The 23,012-nt window shown below is 38.5% G+C and overlaps 2 protein-coding genes across 5 annotated transcripts in view; one reads left to right on the top strand and one right to left on the bottom strand.

The window, feature by feature from the left end:
* Positions 1-11,467, top strand: part of ATP8A1 (ATPase phospholipid transporting 8A1) — a 118,300-nt gene extending 106,833 nt beyond the window's left edge. For all 3 annotated transcript variants that reach the window (XM_050337781.1, XM_050337783.1, XM_050337782.1), the window contains 3 exons: positions 41-133; positions 6,600-6,691; positions 7,001-11,467. In XM_050337781.1, the coding sequence (XP_050193738.1) occupies positions 41-133; positions 6,600-6,691; positions 7,001-7,098 (283 nt within the window). In that variant the 3' untranslated portion in view covers positions 7,099-11,467. The remainder of the gene's footprint in view (positions 1-40; positions 134-6,599; positions 6,692-7,000) is intronic.
* Positions 11,468-15,274: 3,807 nt separating this feature from the next.
* On the bottom strand, positions 15,275-18,506 carry SHISA3 (shisa family member 3). 2 transcript variants are annotated; one of them, XM_050338661.1, is made up of 2 exons: positions 17,542-17,836; positions 15,275-16,663 (listed from the first exon to the last, which is right to left on the bottom strand). In XM_050338661.1, the coding sequence occupies exons 1-2, from the start codon at positions 17,834-17,836 to the stop codon at positions 16,212-16,214; spliced, it is 747 nt and encodes a 248-aa protein (XP_050194618.1). In that variant the 3' UTR covers positions 15,275-16,211. The 2 variants fall into 2 exon arrangements, 1 of the variants encoding a protein (XP_050194618.1); XR_007631872.1 differs by lacking the exon at positions 17,542-17,836 and adding an exon at positions 18,111-18,506 and having other exon boundaries at positions 16,552-16,663.
* Between the last annotated feature and the right edge of the window lie 4,506 nt (positions 18,507-23,012).

Here is a 23,012-nt window from a genome sequence, read left to right as displayed (position 1 = left end):
CAAGGAAATAAATATGACAGTATTTTGTATATACTTACAGAGTAAAGAGAGCTACTTACAAGACACTGGTAGATGAAGTTCAGGAGTTAGAAGCGAAGTCTGAGGATCCTGGGGCAGTTGTGCATGGCAAGAGGTACTGTAAAATCCTGTAGAACATTGTCTTAAAAAAAAAAAAAAAGCTAAATATTTTAAGCCTTATACATATATCAAAGACAAAAGGTTATTTTTTAAAATCCATAAAGAAAAAAGGCATCTGTAAAGGGGCTTCAGGTCTACTGAGCTCCGTGGTTTTTCATATGCTTACATGTAGGTTTTTACCAAAAGCTTTAACTGATGTGTTTCTTTGTAGCTGACTGTTTAGTTTCTAGTTATTAGGTATAGAACAAACTTGAGGTACGATTTTAACTGCATCACTTTTGACTATGTTAACAATTAATACAAAATGAGTTTAAACCTATATTATTAACTAGTATAGTCGTAAATTGGGTGTTAGCACAAAAGAAAAATTAAGTTGTTATAAAACCTGCTTGGTAGCATAGGGACAAACAACAAATCTGGCTAGGCTTCTCTGAAACTGAATATAACAACATGGCTTTATATCTAATGCCAGTCCAAAGCAAATTAATTTGACTAACCTATATGAGGTAATAAAGATTTTTAACTTAAGATTCCACAAGAATTCCCTTGTTACATCCTCCTTCATGGGCCAAGAAGGTAATTTGAAAAGGGAGAAGGTAAAACTGAACAACTGGACATTTTCTCAGTATAAAGGTGTGCACTCACTAAAACATTTCAGACTTTTTAACCCTAGCTGAACTCGCAGCAAGCACTTGCTGAATGGAGTATGAGATGACAAAACCCCCCTCTCCCCCCCTTCCAATTCATTAGTGCCATTTGGCTGAACTAGAGCTTTCTTTCCTTGTCTTCATTTTCATGAGTTTTGTGATGTCTAAAAAAAAAGCCAAAACTGCTGATACTTGATTTTCCTGTTCTTTCTTTCCTTTGGACTGCTGTTCTTTTAGTTACTTCATGGCAAAGGGCTTAGCCAAGGAGGCTTTTTTCCTACCAAGCTATGCACAGAAAGAGACCAGAAAAAACACAGTCATTTCTTTTACTATAGGTTCAATTTTCAGAAAGTACCTTTTGTTCATAAAGATTCCTTAGTTCCCTTTCTCCTTCAATCTTACTTCATCCCTCCTCCAGTTCAGGGGGAATTAGTTTACTAGGATTTACCAGGTTGAGATCAAATTACATCAGATACCGAGGTGATAACCACCATTTCTAATGGGGGAATATCCAGCTTGTGTGAGCGCTTTCACAAAAATGTTTTGCCTCTAGTTGGGTTCTCCTCCCCCAGCAACATATACAAGTTCCAGGGGAGATGCCGAGAGACCTGGAAGCTTATCCCACCGCTCGTGGAACACCTAGCCTAGTGTGGTGGGTTACATAAGAGGACACACCTGCGTACAGTCTCCCATCAGGCTCTATATGCTGTCTTTGTAGCAGCAGCTTCAGACTGGAAGTACTGCAAAACCCCCTAGTTGATGTCAATTCCTACTTTGAGCCTACTTTTCCTTCGTCACTGCAAGACCCAACTAGTGCTTGCAAGAGTAAGTTCTGTTACCTTTAAAAGTGATCTAAATTGATGGTTATGGATGCTTTTCTCCAGTGGCACTGCTCATTAAGGGCAAGATTTTCCTCCAGATTAACCAAGTTATGTATCAGTGTGCTGGGCTTTGAGCCAGAAGCAATGTATGCTGTATATTCGTTTGCAAAGAGAAAAAGCTGTAAAAGAATGAATTGCAGAAAATAAAACAGTACTAAAAAAATTAGTATTAGATAGTGATCAGACGGGAATCTGTTGTGGATGTAGAAAAAAGTAAGGTAATGTACCTTTTTAGTATTCCATACCTGCATTCCCCATTTAAGCTACTTTAACTTCAGTTGTCTAGGCAGTATGGTTTTCCTTCATCCTACATATAGCATGTCTTCCAAATCCCTTCTTATATAGGTAAAATGAACTTGGAGTTTTCACCACTAGTTTCATAATTAGGTTTTTATCACACAATTAAGTAGGTATGAGGGTCCATGAAGGCTTTTTGGTTACCTTACAGAATGTCTTTCTTAGGTCTATTCATTCTCCACAAAGTTATTTTTAGACCTGTATTTTTGCAGGATACAAACATCAAACAACAACATTGGATGCAAATCAATGGATGCTACATAACTTAATATCTCTTAAGGTTTTATTCCCTCCATTTTTAACAATTATGTCTAAATTCAGGTAATAGAGTCAAAACTTCACTTTTTATGGAGAAACGATTCTTCGTTAAAGAAATGGTCTGATGAACTGGCTTGCTTGCATCTTCAAAAATTTGGTTGAACTTTTGTAAACATTTTTGAGTCTCCTAAATTGTAGAAACCTGGATGAACTAGCTACCAGTGCACAGTAGGTAGTTAAATTGGTAAGGAATGTCCTCTCCATCTGTTTTAAATATGTACATGAGACTTTTTTATTTTTGAGTTGTCATGCTTTTCATGCATGAACAAATAGTTTTTTATTTTTTTAAAACTTACTGTGTATTCTTCAGGACCAGATATTTTTCTTGTGTGCATAGAAGTACCTTTTTCTGTTGTAGCAGAAGAAGGTATTTGTTCTCATGAAATGTCAAAATAACCTAAGAAGATATAAATCACTGCTTGATTAAGATGTAACTGGGAAATAGTGTGAAAGATAACTCATAAACTTTTCCACTCTGTCTATTCCCATCTTAAAAATTCTTCAACACAAAATAAGAGGCTTAGCTTCCACAGGTAACAGGTCAGGATTCTTCTGTTGGCTAGATGCTGTAATCAGTATCCAAATGTTATACTTAGAAGGGGGCCTATAAGAAAGCCAGAGAGGGACATTTTATAAGGACATGTAGTGATAGGACAAGGGGGAATGGTTTTAAACTGAAAGAGAGTAGGTTTAGATTAGATATTAGGAAGAAATTCTTTACTGTGAGGGTGATGAGCACTAGAACAGGTTGCTCATAGAAGTTGGATCAGCCCCATCCCCAGAAGTGTCCAAGACCAAGACAGATTGAAAATACATTGAAATAATTTAAAATATTGTTCTTCAAATATTTTTATTGTATTTTAGCATGTACTTTAAAAGTAGGACATGATGATACAGTCTCAAAATCTGACATCCCTTGTATTTTTACAGTGATGATTTGAAAAGGTTTTTAAACCGTAATCATCGAAGGCTCAGGAAGAGCATTGCTATCATATCTTGCCATTTCAGTGTAAGGATTTTTAGTGATACTTTTCCCCAAAACCGTCCAAAAATACTTCATTCAGTTCTTCTGTAGACAAGACATTACAATATGGATTTATCCCATATATTTGTCAGTTAAGTAAGAATATTATCTTGAGCAAGAAGAAGCAAATTTTACACAGCCACTTTTCCAACAGAAAGTAAACTTTCAATGTGAAATACTGTTGACTTGATAGCATAAGTAATAGAGCAACTTCAGTGGATGAACAAATTTGTAGAACAAGTACAATTTCAATCACTGGAGCCACTGTAATTGAAATGCTGCTTAGCCATTTCTACTTAAAATTGAAATGACTAAGGTAAATAAACTGTTGTTCAAAAAGGTTTTTTTCTGATAACATATATAATGCTTAAGCAGAAACAACAGTATTAATACTTGCTACAAAAATATTTCTATTGTGTTGAATACTACATGGACTAACACTAACATGAATAACAGTTCAAAATTGTGGAAATGTCTTTAGAGATATATACTGCAAATGCTGCTTCAAGAATCATTGGTTTTAATTCAGATCACTTAGACATTATTTTTAAACTTGATAAGTGGTTGGTCAGGTATACATAAAGTAGTATCTTTCTATATATATGTGATTAATTACCTGTAAAGGTATACATTTCATGTTCAAAAATAGTTAATATTCTGCTTGTCCATATAGGAACATATAATGAGCATAAGGGATTTAGTTACTATGATCTATCACTGGTTAATTATGAAACCATGTTTTCTGGGCTTCTCATGCAGATATTTAAATAGGCTTTTGAATGGCAACAGGGTGATCCATAATAGAGAGCCCATAGTATTTCAAGTATAGAAAAAGAGCAGAATTTAATACCTAAATAGCTGGAAGCATTTTTCTTTTCCCAAGTGTATTTCCTACTTATTTTGTATTTTCTGTACCAGCAGTCAGATCTGTGCAGTGGAAATTTCATTATACATAAATTAAGACGTGCATACTTCGTGATCTTGGAAAACTTAAGGTAGTATTTTCACTGCTTAGCATTAAAGCAGTCTGAACATTTCACTCTGGAACACAAGGAAAGAATGATGGTACCAAAAATCCTATAGTAGGCCTGGTATGTTTTTAATAAAATATTTTTTAATTAGAAAATAACACCTGTCAAAAAAAAACACATTTCATAGAAATTTGCTGATTTCAAGTCACATTATCAAGGGTTTCACAGATGTATTGCAAAAGAGATACAGTTTATAACTGTATCTAAGTATTCGCACAGTCTTCCACCTCTTTGACCTCCTAACTTACATGAAGTTATTGATTTATATATTCGCTCTCTGTATCCTTGTGGTTTAAATTTCAGTCCTGAATTTTTTATTAATGTTGTCACTTTAACTGCAGCTCTGAACTAAAAAAGAAGGCTCCTACACAGCCTAGAGGAGCAATGAGAATGGGAAAAAAAATCCCCAGAGAGCTAGCTTAGGAAAACACTTGAGAGTAAGATGTGTTCCAGTACTTAAACCTCTCCATTCTTGGTTCAGTCAGCAGATGCTGACTACTTTCCTGGTATTGGTACCTAATTCTGTTTTTACAAGGAAGTCTCATTCCATCTTTTCATTCAAAAAATGTCATCAGAAGCAGTTTCCCCTGCCTGTTCTCTTACCCTGTAGATTTTGTAGTTAGGATTTCTGCTGTGGGTGTGGAAATAGTAGATCTGTTTTCCTTTTCCAACTTAGAAAAGCCAGGCTTTCACCTCCTGGTATATGCTTTAACCACCAGGCTGGAGGGGAACAGAAAAGAGAGGTAAACCATTAGTCTCTCCATCTTAACCAGTGGTTAAGCTTCATATATAAGTATATACTCACTGATGAAAGAATGAGCCTTTCTAATTTAATGGTTTGAATGGTAATCTAGTGAGGAAAGCAGTCTAGTTCCATTCCTTGCACCACTTAGTCTGGTTGGTAGTCTGGGCAGGTAAGTCTGTTGAGCTAATTGACAAGAATATTAAAAAGTAATTGGAGTAATCAAAACTTGGTAACATAAGGTATGTGAAATTTGTTTTACTTACACCTTCTTACACAAGAGACAGCTTTGGTAATCTAGCAAAACCATAATGAAATCAAATCACTGTATACTCAGAATAAACATAAGATACTTCTTTTTTTTAATTGAACTGATTTTTAGACCAGTTCACATGGAGAGGGGTTAGATTTGTCAGCATTTGAAGTGTTTAAACGATGGATAGATATTTCTCTGAAACACGTTCTAATTCACAGTGAATATCAAATCTAGAGGAAGACACTGAAGGGTTTGTGTGAGGGTTTTTAATATAGTCCCTTGCACATATTTAATATGTTATCAAAAGTGTAGATTTTGAAAGCTTTCTGAGCTATGTCTAGTCCACCTGTTATTTATTTAGTAATGTGGGTTCCTGTTTGAGAGAACTTTAGATGTAGGAAAGACAGACTGTAAGGAAACCCAGTACTTTGCTACTCCATTCACTACAGTTTGCAGCATTCAGCTGATGCGTTGAGTCTCAATTTGATAAATGGTTAATACTCCTGCTTTTCTAGTTGGGCTGGAATGGAGAGTCACTTGGGTCACACTGAAGGTCACACAATAAACATATAACACAACAAACTCAGTAGTGCTGGGAAGGAAGCAGGTGGGCTGAGGTAGTCAGCCTTAGCAGCAATAGTAGTCTGTTATTTGGGTATGATCTCCAGAAAAACACCTTCTGGAGTTTCCCAGGAAATATGTCCTGCTAGAACACTTTTCATGGAAATAATATGTTTTTTTCTGTACACGCAGCTGATGACTATGAATGTGACTTTCTCTCCATCTCGTTTTCCCATCCCTTTGTGGTACTGTGTGAGTAGAGGCTAGGAGCGCTTTCTGCGTTAGAAAAAGAAAGACGTAACTCAGCCTAGCACTAATCAAGCCATGCTACATCAAGGGAGACAGTGCCTTCCCTTCACACTGCGTGTTTCTAAAGTAGTCATGCTGAAAGGTTTACAATATTATTTATTTATTTGTGTTGTCAGCACAGCAGTGTTTCAAACAGATATTATATATTTTGTATATTTTCAAACAGATATTTTGATATCACTGTATTGTGACAAGTAAAGTCATTAACAGGGATCTGGACTTAGTAATATGTCCTTACACATACTTTTAATCATCTTCTTCATAATTCATCAGGCACAATTTAAAAAGGAAAAGGATGGACACTTTTCACTTAATGATTCATTCCCATTGAACAGACTCAAAGGAATAGTGTAATTAGTAAGTAAATATTTTTCACGTGTCTACTTTCTTTCTAGCTTAACTGAAAGAGCACAGCTACTGAAGAATGTTTTTAAGAAGAACCATGTGAACTTGTATCGCTCTGACTCTTTGCAGCAAAACTTGCTTCGTAAGTGTTCACTGACAAAAATTAATATCCAATAACATAGAAGTAAAATTCTACCTTTTACTGCATTTATTTATAGTAAAGATGCAGTATTCTAAAATCATTAGACCAAGTTATTTGCCTTTTGTTAGTTTCTCTTGATTCCTAAGATCATGCACAGAGTTCTTTCTGCTATTTTATATGTACGAAATTGTGTAAGAAATGGCATGGGTTTTTACTAATTGCTGAAAAGAGGTTTATTCTCCTCTGTTGTTTTTATTAAAGCTTTAAGAAAAAAACTTAATTGGTTTCTATTTTGCTTTCTGTCTGCAGATGGCTACGCCTTCTCTCAAGATGAAAATGGAATAGTTTCCCAGTCTGAAGTAATAAGAGCTTATGATACCACAAAGCAAAGGCCTGAGGAATGGTGAAGGAACGCAGCTCTAGATTTAGGCCTTAGCACTTAGTTTTGTGAGACAGGCTACTAGATCTTTGCTGGGAGCTGTGACCATGGCCCAGTTATCAGAGTTTGAAAGATCTATGATGGTCTTGTTCCATAAAGTTTGGATTTGTGTATTCAGTAGACATAAGCACTGTGCAATTATACTGTAAAACACCATCTCTAAATTTTTTAACAAGTACTTGCTTAGTCTTTGTAAACAGATTGGAATTTACCTTGTATCTTGCCAGCTTGCTTATTTTACAATGAAGTTGAATCAATACTGGTAATATACTGGAAAGGCGAAGGTCAAATTGCTAAACCGACTTTACATTGACAGATCAATTAGCATCTGTGAAGGTTTTTAAGTGTTAATATATTTAAATACAGTTGATAATAAGCCTTTGATTTCAACAAGTGCTAAAAAAAATGTATCTAAATGGTGTTAATTCACCTTCTTTAAGAAAGATTTTGAGATGTTCATAGATGTTTGTGTCAAACTAACCTAAAAACATTTGCCAAAGAAATTCCATAAATGTTTTCTGTTGTTAGAATAATTTGAAAGGAAAATATTTCCAGTCCTGATCTCAGAACTGCATGCTTGAGTCTCCCCACTTGAGGAGAAAGTACAGTGAGTCTAATTTGAGTGGCCTTTATGGCATTTGCTTTCAAAACTGCAAGTCTTTGCACCTTTGGCCTTATACAAGCTTTCCCCTTATTTTCATTTAGTATTGCATATGTTGAATATGGCTGCCAACTTGTATACATATTATTTTGTTCAATTTTTAAGAATTGCTCTGCCTTACTTCCCTTTGGCAAACAATTATTTTTGTGATGCTTAGTTGTATCTGCTTATACAGATTGTAGGTTCAAAAGAAAGTTTGTTTTAACTTATTTTTTAAAATTAATCAAATTTTCAACATTTTTATACTAAGATTATTTTAAATGCATACATTGAAATACAGAACAAAGCATGCCCTTTGCTAGCCTGTGGTATGTACTGGTTTATTTGCACTAAAGTCACTTCTTATAAAGGTGTGAAATACATTGCAGCGGTCTCTTTACAACTTGTTGGTCATGCAGAATACCCATATACTCTCACCTTTAATTAAGAATAGAGAGGAAGTGACTGCAGAAAAAGATATACACCTGGTATAAGAAGAAAAAAAGAGGGATGAGAACATTGTGATACCATTGGTATTTCTCACTTAACACCCAACAACCATCAGGTTTCAAACTACTTGAACTTCAAAATGTAGTTAATTCTTGCAACATTTTAGTCCATGTTTAATTCTGGGTTTAAAAGCCACCATAATTACATTTAAAATACAATTTTCTGTAATACCAGTTGGTTTTATCAAATCAATCAATCAAATTTCTGTGCGTTACATAGGAATTTTGTGGTTTTTTCTTTCAATGGAGACCAGCTAGATGGAAAAGCAGAACAACTATATCCCCAGTGATCTGTTAAATTAAAAACTTCCTCTTTGCTCTCCAAATTGTCCACTTTCAAGTTAGAAATAAGAAGTCATCCAGTCCTATCTTTTGTCTGCCCTCTTTCATTCCTTCGTACACTTACTAAAGGTGACTTCACCTCCTTGCCTTTCATCTAGCTAAACCCCTAACATATCATTTATTGCACTGTCCAAGTTTCTTTTGCTCCATTCTAAGAGAAACTTAAAAATCCACATGGAAAGCCAAAACAATAGGCACTGTTGGAAAGTACATATTTAGGAAGGTGTATCAGTGGGAAGGCAGTCTGCATTTCATATGCATGTTATGCAATGTCTTCCTCTCACTTTCCCGGAGTGATCTTTAAACAGAAAACAGAAGACACAGGGACAAAGGGAACGTATCCCACTAGAAACAGTACTGCCAGTCAGTCATGCAGACAAGAGCTGCCTTCAGAAAAGCCATTTCAGGCATAGATAAATAGATGGATCAATATGGGAGGGCCAAATCACTTGACCTAAGGCAAGAAAAAATTTGGGGGCATGCCCCTTTCCTAAAATGGGGTTCCCTATTTTGTCATCCAAGGGACAATGACCAACTTAAAAACATTTCTGAAATTACCATGACACTCCTTTATAATCTTTCAATGTATTTAACTCATATAAAATTACTCCATACATACTCTCTTCATGAATAATTTTTTTTCTGTTCTAAATGGCTTAGTTGCTGTTTTTTCAGAAAACGACATGATGACTAAAATACTTTGTAAAATATTTACAGTGAGATATTTACATGATCTTATTCTTCCTATTAAATAAAATTCTGTCTTACCATTGTAATGCAGTTTGAGGAAAATAACACAATATATCCCCAGTTTAACTACCTTAAAAAGGAAGAAAGCGACTGAAACAGCTCTAACATCCTAAACTGAGAATGTAATTTAAGGTTTTTAAGATAGTCACATCACAGCATTTCATCCTTATATCTTTGCAGAATTTGAAGTAGTATTTCACAAAGTGCATTTTTCGTTTTTATTACTTCTGATGAGGTTTTTCTCCTGTCTCTATACTTTTTCTGCTAATTAGTGGTTGGAAGATATCACTTCTTAAGAATAGCGGAAAAGACAGATGTGGCAAAAATTGTGGGCTTTGATTGCTCATACAATTCCATTTTAAAATATAAGATTATCTTAACTATGTATGCCCATTTTTAAATCAGTTCAAGTATACAATATGCACTTTATTTTCATGTTAAATAGACAGTAATATAATCTATTACCATCCTATTAGTACATCTTATCTTTGTTAAAATAAGGGGATTCTGCTGATGTTTGTTTAAAGAAAAAAAAAAAACAGTTTAGGCAAAATGCTCAGAACAATGCCTCTGTTACTACTGTTTGAAAATTCAAATGTGCTTTAAATATAGAATTCACACGGGCATTTCTGTTTCATGTGCACTGCAAGTTAGTATTAAAAATTTCCATCTGAAAATTGAACCAGTGCCACTTAAAAATCGGGTATCTTATATAAATACTGTTGCTTGATTATTTTTAAATATATACATATATATATATATAAATTATTCAAAAGAGAAGCATCTGGAAACAAATTTTGACAAACCTATTGATAATTTGTATTTGGAATTTTTTCTTGCCATTTCCTAATTTTACACATATTTTTGCAAAGCAGTTTCAACAGATTTATACTTAGTCATCATTCTATTTGTATAAAATAATAAATAAAATATTTTGAAACACGAAGAGATAGCTGAAGATTCCTGTATGTCCACATGTATCCATAAAATTCACCATGTTACAAAGATGAGCATTAAGTGTCTTAAGACTTCTGTCACATTTGAACCCATCTTGAATGATGAGTAATTTGGCATATGTGATAAATTTAAGAAGTTTTTTCCCTCTTTTTCTTGTGTGTTGTGTAAAAGCACTTGTAGTTCTGATGAATTTATCATTCTGTCTGCATGAGGCACTATATCTAAATGTGTTCTGAGGCAATGCATGGTGGTTGTTGATTCCTGGTTTTTAATGCCTTCGTTAAAAGTCTGCTCATAATATATCGAGAAGCTAGTGCTATTTAAGCAAATGAGTTTGTCAGTTCAGCTCCCTTGGTACTGGATGTTTTCACTGGTAACAAAACTCAACAAATGAGTTTCTCCTTCCCCCCCTCCCCTCATTCCCCAGTTTCCTCGCTGTTAACCAATAGATCTTTATTAAACAAAGGAATATTTTAGCATTCCAAACCTGGTTCCTGCTTATGCAAACTGTTACTCAATAGGCTGCAACTGGACTGCCTGTGAGTGTAAGGACTACTCGTCTGAGCAATGATGTGCAAAGTTGGGTACTTTGGAGGGCTGATACTGAAATAAAAGTATATCCATGTGCAGTGTGATTTGCAATTGCAAAGCTGTGACCAGAACAACTCTTTTTTTTTAAAATCATATTTTATGGTGTTTCTTTAATGTAGAATAGAAGCCATAAATGCATCAATATTGTTTTTCTACTTCGGCGTAACTTTTCATTAAGATTTTCAGTGTTTGATATGTACGAACTGCTGCAGAAGCCGTCAGTCTGAAACAGCAGAATTTGCATTCAAGGTAAAGTGAGGTTTTACAGCTCCACGAGGCCATTACTGCTGAAACTGTCATGGAAATTACGAAGCTGCATGAATGAAGATTTTTTGACTCGGTGTTCATGGTAGTTTCTCAGGTTTAGTTTTAACTGGATGTTAAATGCACTGTGTTTTTTAAATAGTTCTTTTAGTAACACATTCAGTTCTATGCAGTGTTAAATGTCATTTGGCATTTGGTGAATGTGCATGTTTTGAACTGCAAATTTTAAATGTTTTGTCTTTTAATTGTTAAAAAATAAATAAACTTTGCCATTAAATTAAGAAGCTTTGTTGACTTGATTGGTTGGAAATGCTAGTGATTCCTTTCAGAAGAAAGCGTATCTTGTCACTCTTGGGTTTGGATTTTATAAAATGGGACATACCAGAAATAGTATTTCACAAATACCAAAGAGTTGTTAAGGTAAACTGAAAAGCAGAAAATTTGTTTAAGGTTTGTTGTGTTGGGGTTTTTTTAAACATCTATTGTGAGATGTCTTTTTCAGTTGTCATGTGAAGTCCAGAAAAGGTTTAAAAAAACACAAACAAATAAGAAGCACTGGTGTCTGCAATGTAGTGACTTCCAGCTGAGCCCTAACACACTCTGGTAGTAATACCATATTTTGAAAGAGAAGTCTGCAGTACAAGAAGGGTATGAGTGGGAATAAGGAAACGTCACCTCCCTTTTCAGATGACAGTGATCTGACTGTATCCTTTGACTATGATAATAGTAGGTATTTTGCTCCTGTAACAGTGCCCACCACTGAATAAAAATCAATATATCCAAACCTAAACTAAGTTTTGGTTGTAGATAGGTGACTGATTCTTTATATATGCCCTAGACAATGAATTTATTTTGTATTCTGTCCAAGCAGGTTCGATAATAGATGCATCTTAGATGTTGCTGGTTTCACAAGACCCAGTCTTTCAGTGGCAGAGCTGATTTAAGGATATTGCACCTATGGTATATCACTGGCAGTCATGGGGCCATTGAAATTATTCAGGTTATAATACAGTTTATAATGATCTAGGCTCCCTTTCAAATCCTTTTCCTCCTTTCTTATGGCAAATGATATTTTTAAGCTAAAATCATTTCACTGACCTGATACACACTACAGCCCCCTGAATTTGCACAAGTCATAGATGGAAAGAATCAAAAGAACAGAAATGCATTTCTTGTGCCTTTGCTAATGAAAACAGGATAGCATGTAATTATAGCCTCAGTGTAACTGTTAGTCAAAACCTGTTTACATGAGTATTGTGGAGCAGTCGCCACCTCAAAAGCAGACACACCGTTCAGAGTAGTTCAGGTCCACACAGCACATCACAATAGGCAGCAAAACAGCATGGAAAACAGACTGCATCTCCTTGGTGTTGCTGTCAAAGCTGTAACTGAACAGTACTGGCAAAATGCTTTTGAAATTGTCACTTTGTTTTTAAATTGAAGTGGGATTAGTATGACAAATAATCCATGAGTTTACATAGCCATATACTCTACTGCTTACCTAGTTTCAAAAATCCTTCAGGCATTCTTGCGAGTACTTGTAATGTTTATTCTAGCACTGGAGAGTCTTGATACATTTTGGAGATACATGATTAAGAATCCCAAAGTGTAGAAACAAAACAAATGGCATGTCACTATTATTTGTACTTCACAGAAGACTTGACTTTTATCTAAGTCATTACCAGTTAATGGCAAGCAAAGAGTTTACTGCATCATGTATGAATTACAGATATTTACTGTGTGAATATTCTTTCATTTTGATTTTAGATTGAAGTCACCCTAGTAAAAGGAGTATGAACTAACTCCAGAATTACAGAAATAGTTAAATCTACTTTGTTAACATGGCAGTAAAGCAAGTACTGCCTGTAAAGGTTACTTTCGATAGCAAGCAATTGCTGTTGATTCAAGCTTACATCCAGCCCTTCAAACTGTTTCATTAGTCATTAAAACTCTTACCAGAATGTCATTTCTGTTCTGTCTGCAAGTTTTAGGAGAATTTCCTATTTCCTATAAATCATAGGAGTATCTAATACCAATATGTTCTTTTAATTAGGAAAGCAATTCAGCATTCTTGCCTGTGGACCAAATCCGAGTCGGACACTACAGGCACAGGCAACAAGCATTTCCATCTATGGGCTTGTATTCTGGCCACCTGCTTTTCTCTCCCTTCAGCTACTGTACCTACAACATTAATAGATTCTTTTTAATTTACAGATTCTTTTTTGTCTGTTTATTTGCAGATGGTGCATAATCACCACCTCGCCTGCATGACAGGTAACCCAGTACAGCTATTTTAATTATACCTGATCTTTCCTACCCTTACACCACCATCTGCAGGACTTACTGCACTCTGGCTACTGATCTGTGAAGAAGTTAGCACTCTATAAAGTCAAAGGCTTATCTAAGTCTGATTCAGTGAAATTATTCCTGTGTGTCAAGTTCTTCAAACATTTTATGAGAACAAACCCATTATGCAGCATCAGGGGAAGAACAGAAGTGGCTCAGAGGTGTCTTCCCTGCTAGACTGAGTTTCATGCTAAATGGCAGACTTCACAGCCTCTCCTTGGGCTGAGTAGTCATTACAATCTAAAGCTGTATGCAAGTGTATCAAAAACTGTTCCTATGTTAAAACTCTGACTGCAGAGCCCATTCAGACCATCACGGTGAAGCAGCCCAGCCTGTCTGGTGTACAGCACCAAATGGAAATGGGCAGTGACTGAGCCTAACTCAAGACTGACTTTGCTGCATACAGCCTATCTTTGATGAAAACACTGAATTTCAGCCACTCACCACCTGTATCAAATCATCTGATGGCTTAAGTACTCTTAAAAGGTACATAAATTGCACATTCTTAGTTAAAACTGATTAAGTGTCTGCTTCCTGAAGGGGTCTGTGCTGCCTTGGTTTACTAGACAGAGATTTTTACCAACTGGAGACTTTATATAAAGTCTTTACTATACTTGTAAAAAATCCATTTAATTGGTTTACTGTTTCTGCTATATACAGCAATGGTCAGCACAGTATGCTTCCAAACAACAGGACTGATACCTATTGCAATATTCAGCGATTTTTCCGAAAAGTTACTTGATGAACAGTCCCATATTTAGTAGCCATTCAAAATATGCAGGAAGAGTCCTATGAAATATCATAGGTGAGCAAAAATTTACCTGCCCTGGAAGATTGTTTCTAAAATAAAATTGCAAGCCAGAAAACTTACCCTTCAATTAATTTCCCAAGTACTTAAAATCTAATTTTTAGTATCTTGTAAAACATATACAAGACCGTATATCATGAGTTACGTTGTAATTAACAATTACAGCATTCAAGCTAAAGCCTATTAAAACATCATTGTATACAATTTGTCTTTCTGCTTAGAAACTGCATTCAGGCAGTTGTAATGTTAATTGTGCAATAAAAACCATATTAAAAGGGTTATTTCAAAATATTTTTGTCATAAGTACTGATCACTAGATATTTGTTAAGAAAAAAATTCAACTCTTGAGGAAGAACCAATGAACCTTTTCTAAAATACTTGTAAAATAGGTCAGCTATAATGTACTTCAACAGATCCTATACACAGGGAGTTTAAAGTTGATACAACAGGAAAGCTCAGCCTTTGATATTGTATATTCTGACCCACAGAATTACTTCGTTTAATCGCAGAAATAAGTACACAGAGAAGCCTTTTAATGACAGCAATTTTTTCTTGTGTATTTTACATTTGCTTACTGCATGTGTTTGGTTTAGATGCTTTTTTTTTTCTTCTTCCATTTGGTTTGTTGGTTTACTTGGGTGAAGGAATGTAGAAGGGTCAACAAAATTTATTCCTACTGCAGGATGTTTAATCTAAAATACCAACTTATCAGTGTTGTATTCACCACAGCTGCATGTAAAAGACTTTAATGAATCTATTAGTTTGCTATATAGTCAGAATTTTATATTATATTAAATCTGCACAACAGGTGCAGTTGAAGATGTAAATCATTTTAAAAAGCAAAATAAGCTGATTTAACGGGAAAAATACAGAATAGTTACACCAATCAAATTCATCAAACACTACCAGTACAGAGTCATACAGATGACACAACATTTCAACTGCACAGTTTATTGGTAATTTGTTTTGTGTGTGTGACTACTAAATAATTAGTGTTGTCAATGCTGTAAATACATTTTAAATTACAAGCTTGTCTTTACATTTTATACATAGCTAATTTTACAAAAAGAACTTCATGATCAGTCCAACTTACACCTTGCTGAGCAAAAAGCTGACAATAAATACTTCCTTCTGAAAAATGCTTTATGTAGAACAAAATTTTTAGAATCTTATGTGGAGAAGTTATTGGTGATATTGCTGAATACATTCTGCTTCCCTCACAGGTAATTTGGCTGCTTGAGACTGGCTTATTTGCAACTAGCCTAGTTAGTACTAGTTTTATCTATCGTAGTTAAAATTTACTATTACAAATATGCAGTGCAAGTTCAGGTATGTGTATTTTTTAAAAATCTGCTCATTTTGATATCTATTAAAATTCTTCCTTTTCATTGCTCAAGGAAGTGGTAAGCAGTCAGCTGTTTCAGGGATCCTCTTCAGGAAGTGTTACTTCTCTCTTACTTCTCAGGCTTATTGCTGCTTTATAGAACTAGTCTGATTATTATGAGTGGAACGCAGCCACTGTTAACTAAGTTAACTGCATTTTACCCTAGTAAAATGTTATTTATTACACTGTGAAATGAGTACCTTAATCCCAAAATGGTTTTTTACTTGTCTCTGAACACATTCTGCACAAATTAGGCTAAGGGATCAGAGCAGTCCATTTTTAGAGCAACAGTTTGGGATCTTTTACAGCTCATTTTTAAGTGTGATCCAAGTTTGAGAAATGCAATCCCAAGCAAGACCCTGCACTTTTCAAGGGCAACTCACCCACAAGAACAGTTCTGACTTCTACAGCCACAGAGCACATCAGTGTGACACCCACCAGCAGCAGTCCCCGTGCTTCTGAAGGCTGTGTTACTTCTTCACAACTCTTTTCAGCTCTGAGTAAAATCAGAGCAGCTCTTCCCAGCCAGGGCAGGCTCTGGCTGGAGAGGATACCCAAAGTACGGTGGCGACACCAGAAATCCAGCTGGCTGGGTCAGGTGGACTGTGTGGGCTGTCTGGAAGCAGCCAGATGTGTACGGTGGAGGTGGTGACGCCACGAGGCACCCTGGCTCTGCCCGGGGGAAGGAGAACCTGTGAACTGAGCCACCGGTTGAACTGGAACTTGTCGCAGTACTGGACTGCCTGGATGGTGCCCTGAAGCTTGTGGAGGCCAGGATCATGGGAAGAGTCTCGGTCTGACAGCTCCGCAGAGAAAATCGAATTGGTTGTGATGGTTGTTTAGGTCTTAAACATGTGCAACAATAAACAGCTACCAGCGAGCCCACAATAATGAAGGCAATAAATATTGATCCAACAATGAGGAATGGAACGTAGATTGGTTCTGGGAGAAGAAAGAAGAAGAAAAACCGTGCAAATTAGCCTACTGAAATAACACGTCTGCTGTATAGAAATATAAACTCCACAGTGTTTACAAAGCCGCACATTTCAGTCCCACTAACACACTGAGCTGCTCAGAAGACAGAACTTGCAACCATTATCACTAAAACAAAAGTTTAAACCCTGTAGTTCCAGGGAAATAAAAATTTCTTTCTTTTGACAGTTTTACTAGTTACCAAAGGTAAAAGCTGGTTATACCGTGTTCTGTTTGCCGGTTCTCGAGCATCGCTCAAGAATATCACTCCTGTCCTCCTCCCTCATTCCCCAAACCGTCGGGGCTGTCCAATGAATCTGCAGGCGAAGCTCAAATGCTGCAGATGCTGTTAAATCACTTTCATTCGAAATGTGGAAGATGACCGCAGAACGTTTGTCTTGGGAAACCAGTTTCCGTGTGCGCTGCCGGATTCCTTTTGTTTGGGAAACTTACGGTCCCTCGTAAGGTGGGGCTGTACCTGCAGAGCACTGCAGAGCCCCACTCCCACCTCCGGGAGCAAGAAAGTTAAACAGGCACTGCAAAGTTTGCCAATGCGAACTTAAAATGTAAGTGTGCCTTTCAGTCGGGATGGATCCAGCAGCCGGTGCCCTCGGACCGCGCAGCTGCCCCTCCCCTCGCTCACCCCGGGCTCCCGCTCTGCCTCCCGGCGCGGGGGCCGCTCCACTGCCCCGCTCCCGGCGCCGCCACCCCGTGCGCAGCTGGAGCCGCGCCCGCCTCCTGCCCACCCGACGGGATGGGGCAGGGAGCCCCACAGCCGCGCTCGGGCCGCGGGATGCTCCGTGGGGACCGGCTCCCGCCCGCCTCGGGACCCGCGGCCGGGCACTCACGGGCGGTGACTCCCGGGTCCGGGGGCTCCCTGTCGTTGGTGCAGCCGCCCTGCTCCAGGCGAGCCTCGGCGGCGGCGCAGCAGTACCGCAGCGCGCAGGAGCCGCAGCAGATGGTCGCGGCCGCCGTGTCGAAGCCCTCGGGGCACTGGAAGCCCTCGTGGTAGCCACCCTGCCCGTCCACCCAGCCGTGGCAGTACTCCCCGCCGCCGGGCTGGGCCCCGCCGCCGCCGCCCAGCAGCCCCAGCAGGAGGCAGCGCAGCAGCAGCAGCGGCAGCGCCCGCAGCCGCCCCGCCATCTCCCCGCCGCCGCCGCCCCGACGGGGCGAGCAGGGGGCGGCCCCGGGTGCGGTGCGGGGCCTCCTGCGCCGCGTCCGGGGGCTGGGGGGCAGCTCCCCCCCCAGCACACACACACTGCCGGCCCCCGCAGCCGCGCCCCCGCGGGGCCGCCCCCGCCGCGCCGCGTTCACCTGCCCCGGCCCCCATCGCCTCCCGCGCCCTCCGTCCCCGCAGCATCGCCCCGCACCTCGCTGTCCTCCCGGCCCCCGCGGCTGGGCCGGCCCCGCTCCGTACCTGTCGGTCTGATGAGGCCGGGCGCGGAGGGACTGGGGCTGTGGCCAGGTCAGCCTTTGCGTTCTGGGGGCTTCTTCCTCTCGGCAGGCTCCGTGCCGGGCCTCTGCGCGGGAGCTGGAGTGCGCGAATATTCTGTGCCGCACACCCAAACGTGCCTCTGCCTCCCCGCCAGCCTGACGCCGCTAAGCAGAAGGGTCTCTTGCACTGGCAGTTTATTAAAGCAGCCCTGTGCTTCTAAGGGTTAAAAAACCACGCACCGTGTAAGACTTACTGCAGTGACTCTTTGCTTTTTAACCTGTTTTCCTTCCTCGATACTTTTTATGTGCAAAGACATAGCAGCATATTCCAGAAGATTTATAGCCTCTTTTAGTCAAACACCAGGCTCGTCACCTTTATTTTCCAATGAGAGAGAGTGTGTGTGGGGCTCGGAAGGAGGGACACATCTGTTCATATGAGCATCCGATCCTTTTTCTTCTGGAAGAATAATAGCAAGTCAGCAAGCAAAAACCACAAAAGGAACTGCTTATTCATTTATCCTGGAGGAAAAAAAAATATTTTAAAGTAACCGAGCAGATTTGGACTTCTGGTTCAAGCAAAGAAACATTTCTTTAAATGATGTCTCCCCTGTGTGCTATCTAAGAGGCACTCCTGCTCGAACGGTGAAAGTGCTTGTGAAACAAGCATTAACATTAAAGCCATGCTGAACAAAAGAATTCATTTTTCCTGTGTGTGAACCTTCCTGCTATCATTTAGCACTGGACTATGAATATGGATATCAGAGTCTGACCACTTGTCCAACATTTTGAATGCCCATGTCACTAATTTCCAGAGATGGCACGTTTAGTGAAACAAAGGGAACAAAGTGTGCTGTGTACCAGCAATAAAACTGTGCACCCAGAACCACCTATCAAGACGTTAGACTTCTGGCCAACCCCTAAATACAGTCCACAAGCACAATATCTGTGTTTGTTTTTCTTTTAACTAATCTACTTTATTTTTTTTTCCCCTCTGACCCTTTTTTTCCCTATTTTGGTTTCTTTAAGTGTAACCAGTACCAGGAGAACAGAAAAGTAAACAAAAAAATTGTATAAATGAAAAATATTTTTCATGGCTATTTAACAGATATAGCTTTAGAAATAACAAAACTGAATATTAAGGAAAAAAAATAGATTTTGAATGTGAAAATGTGATATTCTGTCCTCTTCTGCGTTTTCATTTTGAAACTATGATATGAATTAAACTTTTACCAGCTGTCCTGACTACAAGTTCCTAGTTTTTATAAGCCAATGTTAAATATTAATTTAGTTTTGCATTTACTTCACTGTGGTTTTAGAGCAAACATAACCTTCATGGAATGTTTTAAAATGTACGGTTTTTAAAGGCCTAATCCAACTTCCAGGAAGGTCAAAAGGAATCTCTATGTTGGCCAGGATGAGGCTTGGAACAGGAGCTCAGTAAGGTCTTCATAGTGCACTTAGCTGTCTCAGGTGCAGAGAACAGAGACAACAGAGCCGTCCTCTTAAATCTGCCACATTTGGTGGCAATCACTGAGTAAATATGGCACAGCTTATATGTTGATTTTGTTAATTAATTCATCAGCTTCCAAAAAAAAAAAAAAAAGTGGTCTGAAAAAATACTCTTCAGCTACTGTAGGAACTCAAAGATATTGTTCTGGAGTGGGGGTGGGGAGGAAACTGAGGGGGCATCCAGTCCACAGACATCAGGAAGATTTTGAGCTGGGTTTATTTCTACTTATTTGTTCCATCTCTAATGCTTGGATCGTTAGGCAGAGGCTACTCTCTGCTTCCCTCTTGCGTAAGGTAATGGCAGCTGTACAGAGTCTCCTGCAAATGGGCACAATCAACCTTCTCTTTATTTGAAACCCAAACTGCCCTGTCCTACAAGAAGAATCCTGTAAGATTTTCCTAATTATTGGCTTGCAACTGTGTGGGTGGTTGGTTTATTTTTGTACAGATAAATGGCATTTCAATCACTCAAGTGGAATTATTTCACTTGTGCCAAATAAAAGTCAGAGGCACATTGCAGTATTGCTCCTGCAAATACTACCTGCTTGGAAAACTTGAAGATACATGAGGAGTTTTCCTATGAACTGCTGAGGTCTTAACTGACTTCGCTGGTCTTGCTCTTTGCTTTCTCTGAAATACTGATGCAGTTTACAGAATGTGATGTGACTCTGGTGGAGATAAACAGGATTGCCTTACCTGGACAGTCAAAAGGCCTTTGCTTTGCTTCCCTTTTGTAAAGATTGCATCTGGGCAACCACATCCTTTAACAGTTTGTCATGCTAACAGATTCATTTGCACCAATTTACGTCATTTGCTTTGAACTAAACCCACAAATAATTAAGAATACAGGAAAAAAACGTCATGCAAACTGTTCGAGAGTACCCTTCATCTTTGGTTTGAGGACATTGGGTGGCTCTAAGTAGCACACTTTTGGATTGGATAGTGTTTCTGCAAAGTACCTGTGCTAACTTTGCTTATTACTTATTTTTAGCTGAAGCCTTCCAACTTTCAGGTGATGCTTCGTCAACTTAATTATATCACGTTAATTTTGAATGAGAAATACTGTTTTTAAAAGCCCCTATAGCTCGTGTTCTGACTGTTGTTGTTTATAAAGCTTACTATTAGAACTAACGAAGTTGATATCAGTCATATAACAGGCAGAGAAGATAATGTCATTGTAGTTTAAGGTTTTATTATTTACCAGGCTTTTCTTACTGTCTTAACAGCAAACCTGTGGGGAGAACACATTATAGTACTCCTCATTAGCCTCTGTGTAAGATCAAACAATTTTTCTTAAATTACTTCTGATCTCCCAAACACTTCTAAATAATGTCACATTTCTGTCTTGAGTAGGACAATGATAGATAGGCTCAGCTTATATCTTAGTCATTTCACCCTGGATCTTCATTAAATTTTGCTTTGAGTTTCAAAGAACAAAAGGTCCAAGTTGAGTTACCAGCTTCTAAAAACAGCCTGGTGCAAACAGACTTCTCTTTAAAAAATAAAACCAAAATAATATACCATCTAAACTTCAAGCCCTTTAGCTACGTGAGTTGCTTCATCAAGCACATAAGGACTGTGCTGAATAAAATCCTGTATGCTGCTCTTTGAAATGATATCCTTATTCTTGGCTGGTTGTGAAAACACCCTTCCTGTAGCTGCACTGCTGGGAGAGCCACCTGCCAGGCCACAGGCATCTCTGTCACCTGCCAGGCCACACACATCTCCCAGACTGGAAGGGCTGGCAGGAGCTCTGGGATGTGCTGCAGACTCAGCCACACGTCCCAGAAAGGAGGCTCTGGCTGCAGTCTCTGCTCCTCCTCTGACTGCAGAGCCTCGTCCCATTGCCTATATCAGCAAATTAAGACAGACCCATGAATCCCATAAAGTGTATTTTGGTTAACTGAATCAAGGGGAAACGTGGTGCTTTTCTTCTTTCTTTTGCCTTACTTCTTTTTCACTATTCTTTTGTATTTGGAAGGGAGGAATGATCTTGGTTTGTTTTGGGCTGGGGACTGCGGCTCTGACAGTCAACTTTTTATAATTTTTTTCTAGTATTTGACCAGCATTGTGTGATTTTCCACACCAGTTGGGAATATCACCATGTTTTCTGAAGTCTCTCAAGAATATTGAGGGGTCAAGTTATGTGGGCCAGCTGTTAAAGGCAGCACCACTTATGTTTGCCCACAGGTAACCCATTGAAAAGCTAGTTACAGCTCTTGGAGACAAACACAGATGTCAGGCTATCTTAGCCTAATGACTGTCAAAGTGAGGTTAATCATGCTTTAAGCGCCTTAGGGCTCACTCAAGACGTAGAATGTTGGATTACTGGTATCCTGATCCATGGATACACATATCGCAGTAATGGTTCCTTATCTGAAATCTGTAGCGCTGCTATGTGGAGGAGTTAGGCTCAGACTTAATAAATCATCATTCTCCTCCTAAGACATAAAGAGCAGAAGATATTTTCAAGCCAGCAATGCAGCCATCCCTATTCAAGGAACATATTATCCCAGCCAACACCCACCTACCCTTTAGAGGATCACTCTTGCCTTACTCATGAGCTCTATAGAGGCCGTGTCATGAAAGATGAAGAGATTTGCTTACGTACAATAACTTAACATGCACGGAATGTATCTCTTCTGTACAACCACAGTGGAGCTCTCTGTCTCTGCAGTGAGGCACAGAGCTGTTAGAAGAGCAAGGACAGATGTCTAGAAGAGATAGGAATTGGTGATCTTATGGGATGTGCAATTACCCTTAATTCACTCCAGCTTTGCCGAAAAATAGCCTGTCTTATGGCTACCAAATAAGGTTTTCTGAAGAGGTGTTTAATTTGCTTTTAAACCAGAAGTTCCTGTGCTTTTGAATTCAGAAACAAATTCTACAAGCAACAATGCTCAATTCTAAAAAAAACTCAGCATGTAATTACATCAACCACTAATAGAGCAAGAACCAATACAAACCCTAAACAAAAAGTAAAAAATAAAGTGTGAAAGTGACTGTTCTGTTGTATTTCTAACAGCTGTTTTCAAAGCACTGAACATGGGGAAATGTTTTGGCAGCCAAAAAAAAAAAAAAAATTGAAAAATGGCCACATTTTGACTAATATTTCACCTGAAAACTGTTAATCAGTTGTAATTTGGCACATAGTTCCTTCTCTGTAACTTGCAGAGAAAAGAATGAATTATTGCTATTAAATAACTATGTTTTCTAACAATCTTAACTGCTGTGACCATTCTTAAACAGTCCAAGCTTACCAGCTAGAGCTGGAAAGATCAGTGTGCTATTGCCAGGTAATTCCCTGATCTCCCAAACAGTCATATTAACGGATAGTGCAATAGAAAGGTCAGAGAGTTAGCATCAGTCAGACCCA

This window comes from Myiozetetes cayanensis, unplaced genomic scaffold (assembly GCF_022539395.1).
Source record: "Myiozetetes cayanensis isolate MyiCay16 unplaced genomic scaffold, myiCay2020 scf7, whole genome shotgun sequence".
NCBI lineage: Eukaryota > Metazoa > Chordata > Aves > Passeriformes > Tyrannidae > Myiozetetes > Myiozetetes cayanensis.
This window is presented reverse-complemented; position numbering and strand designations above follow the sequence as displayed.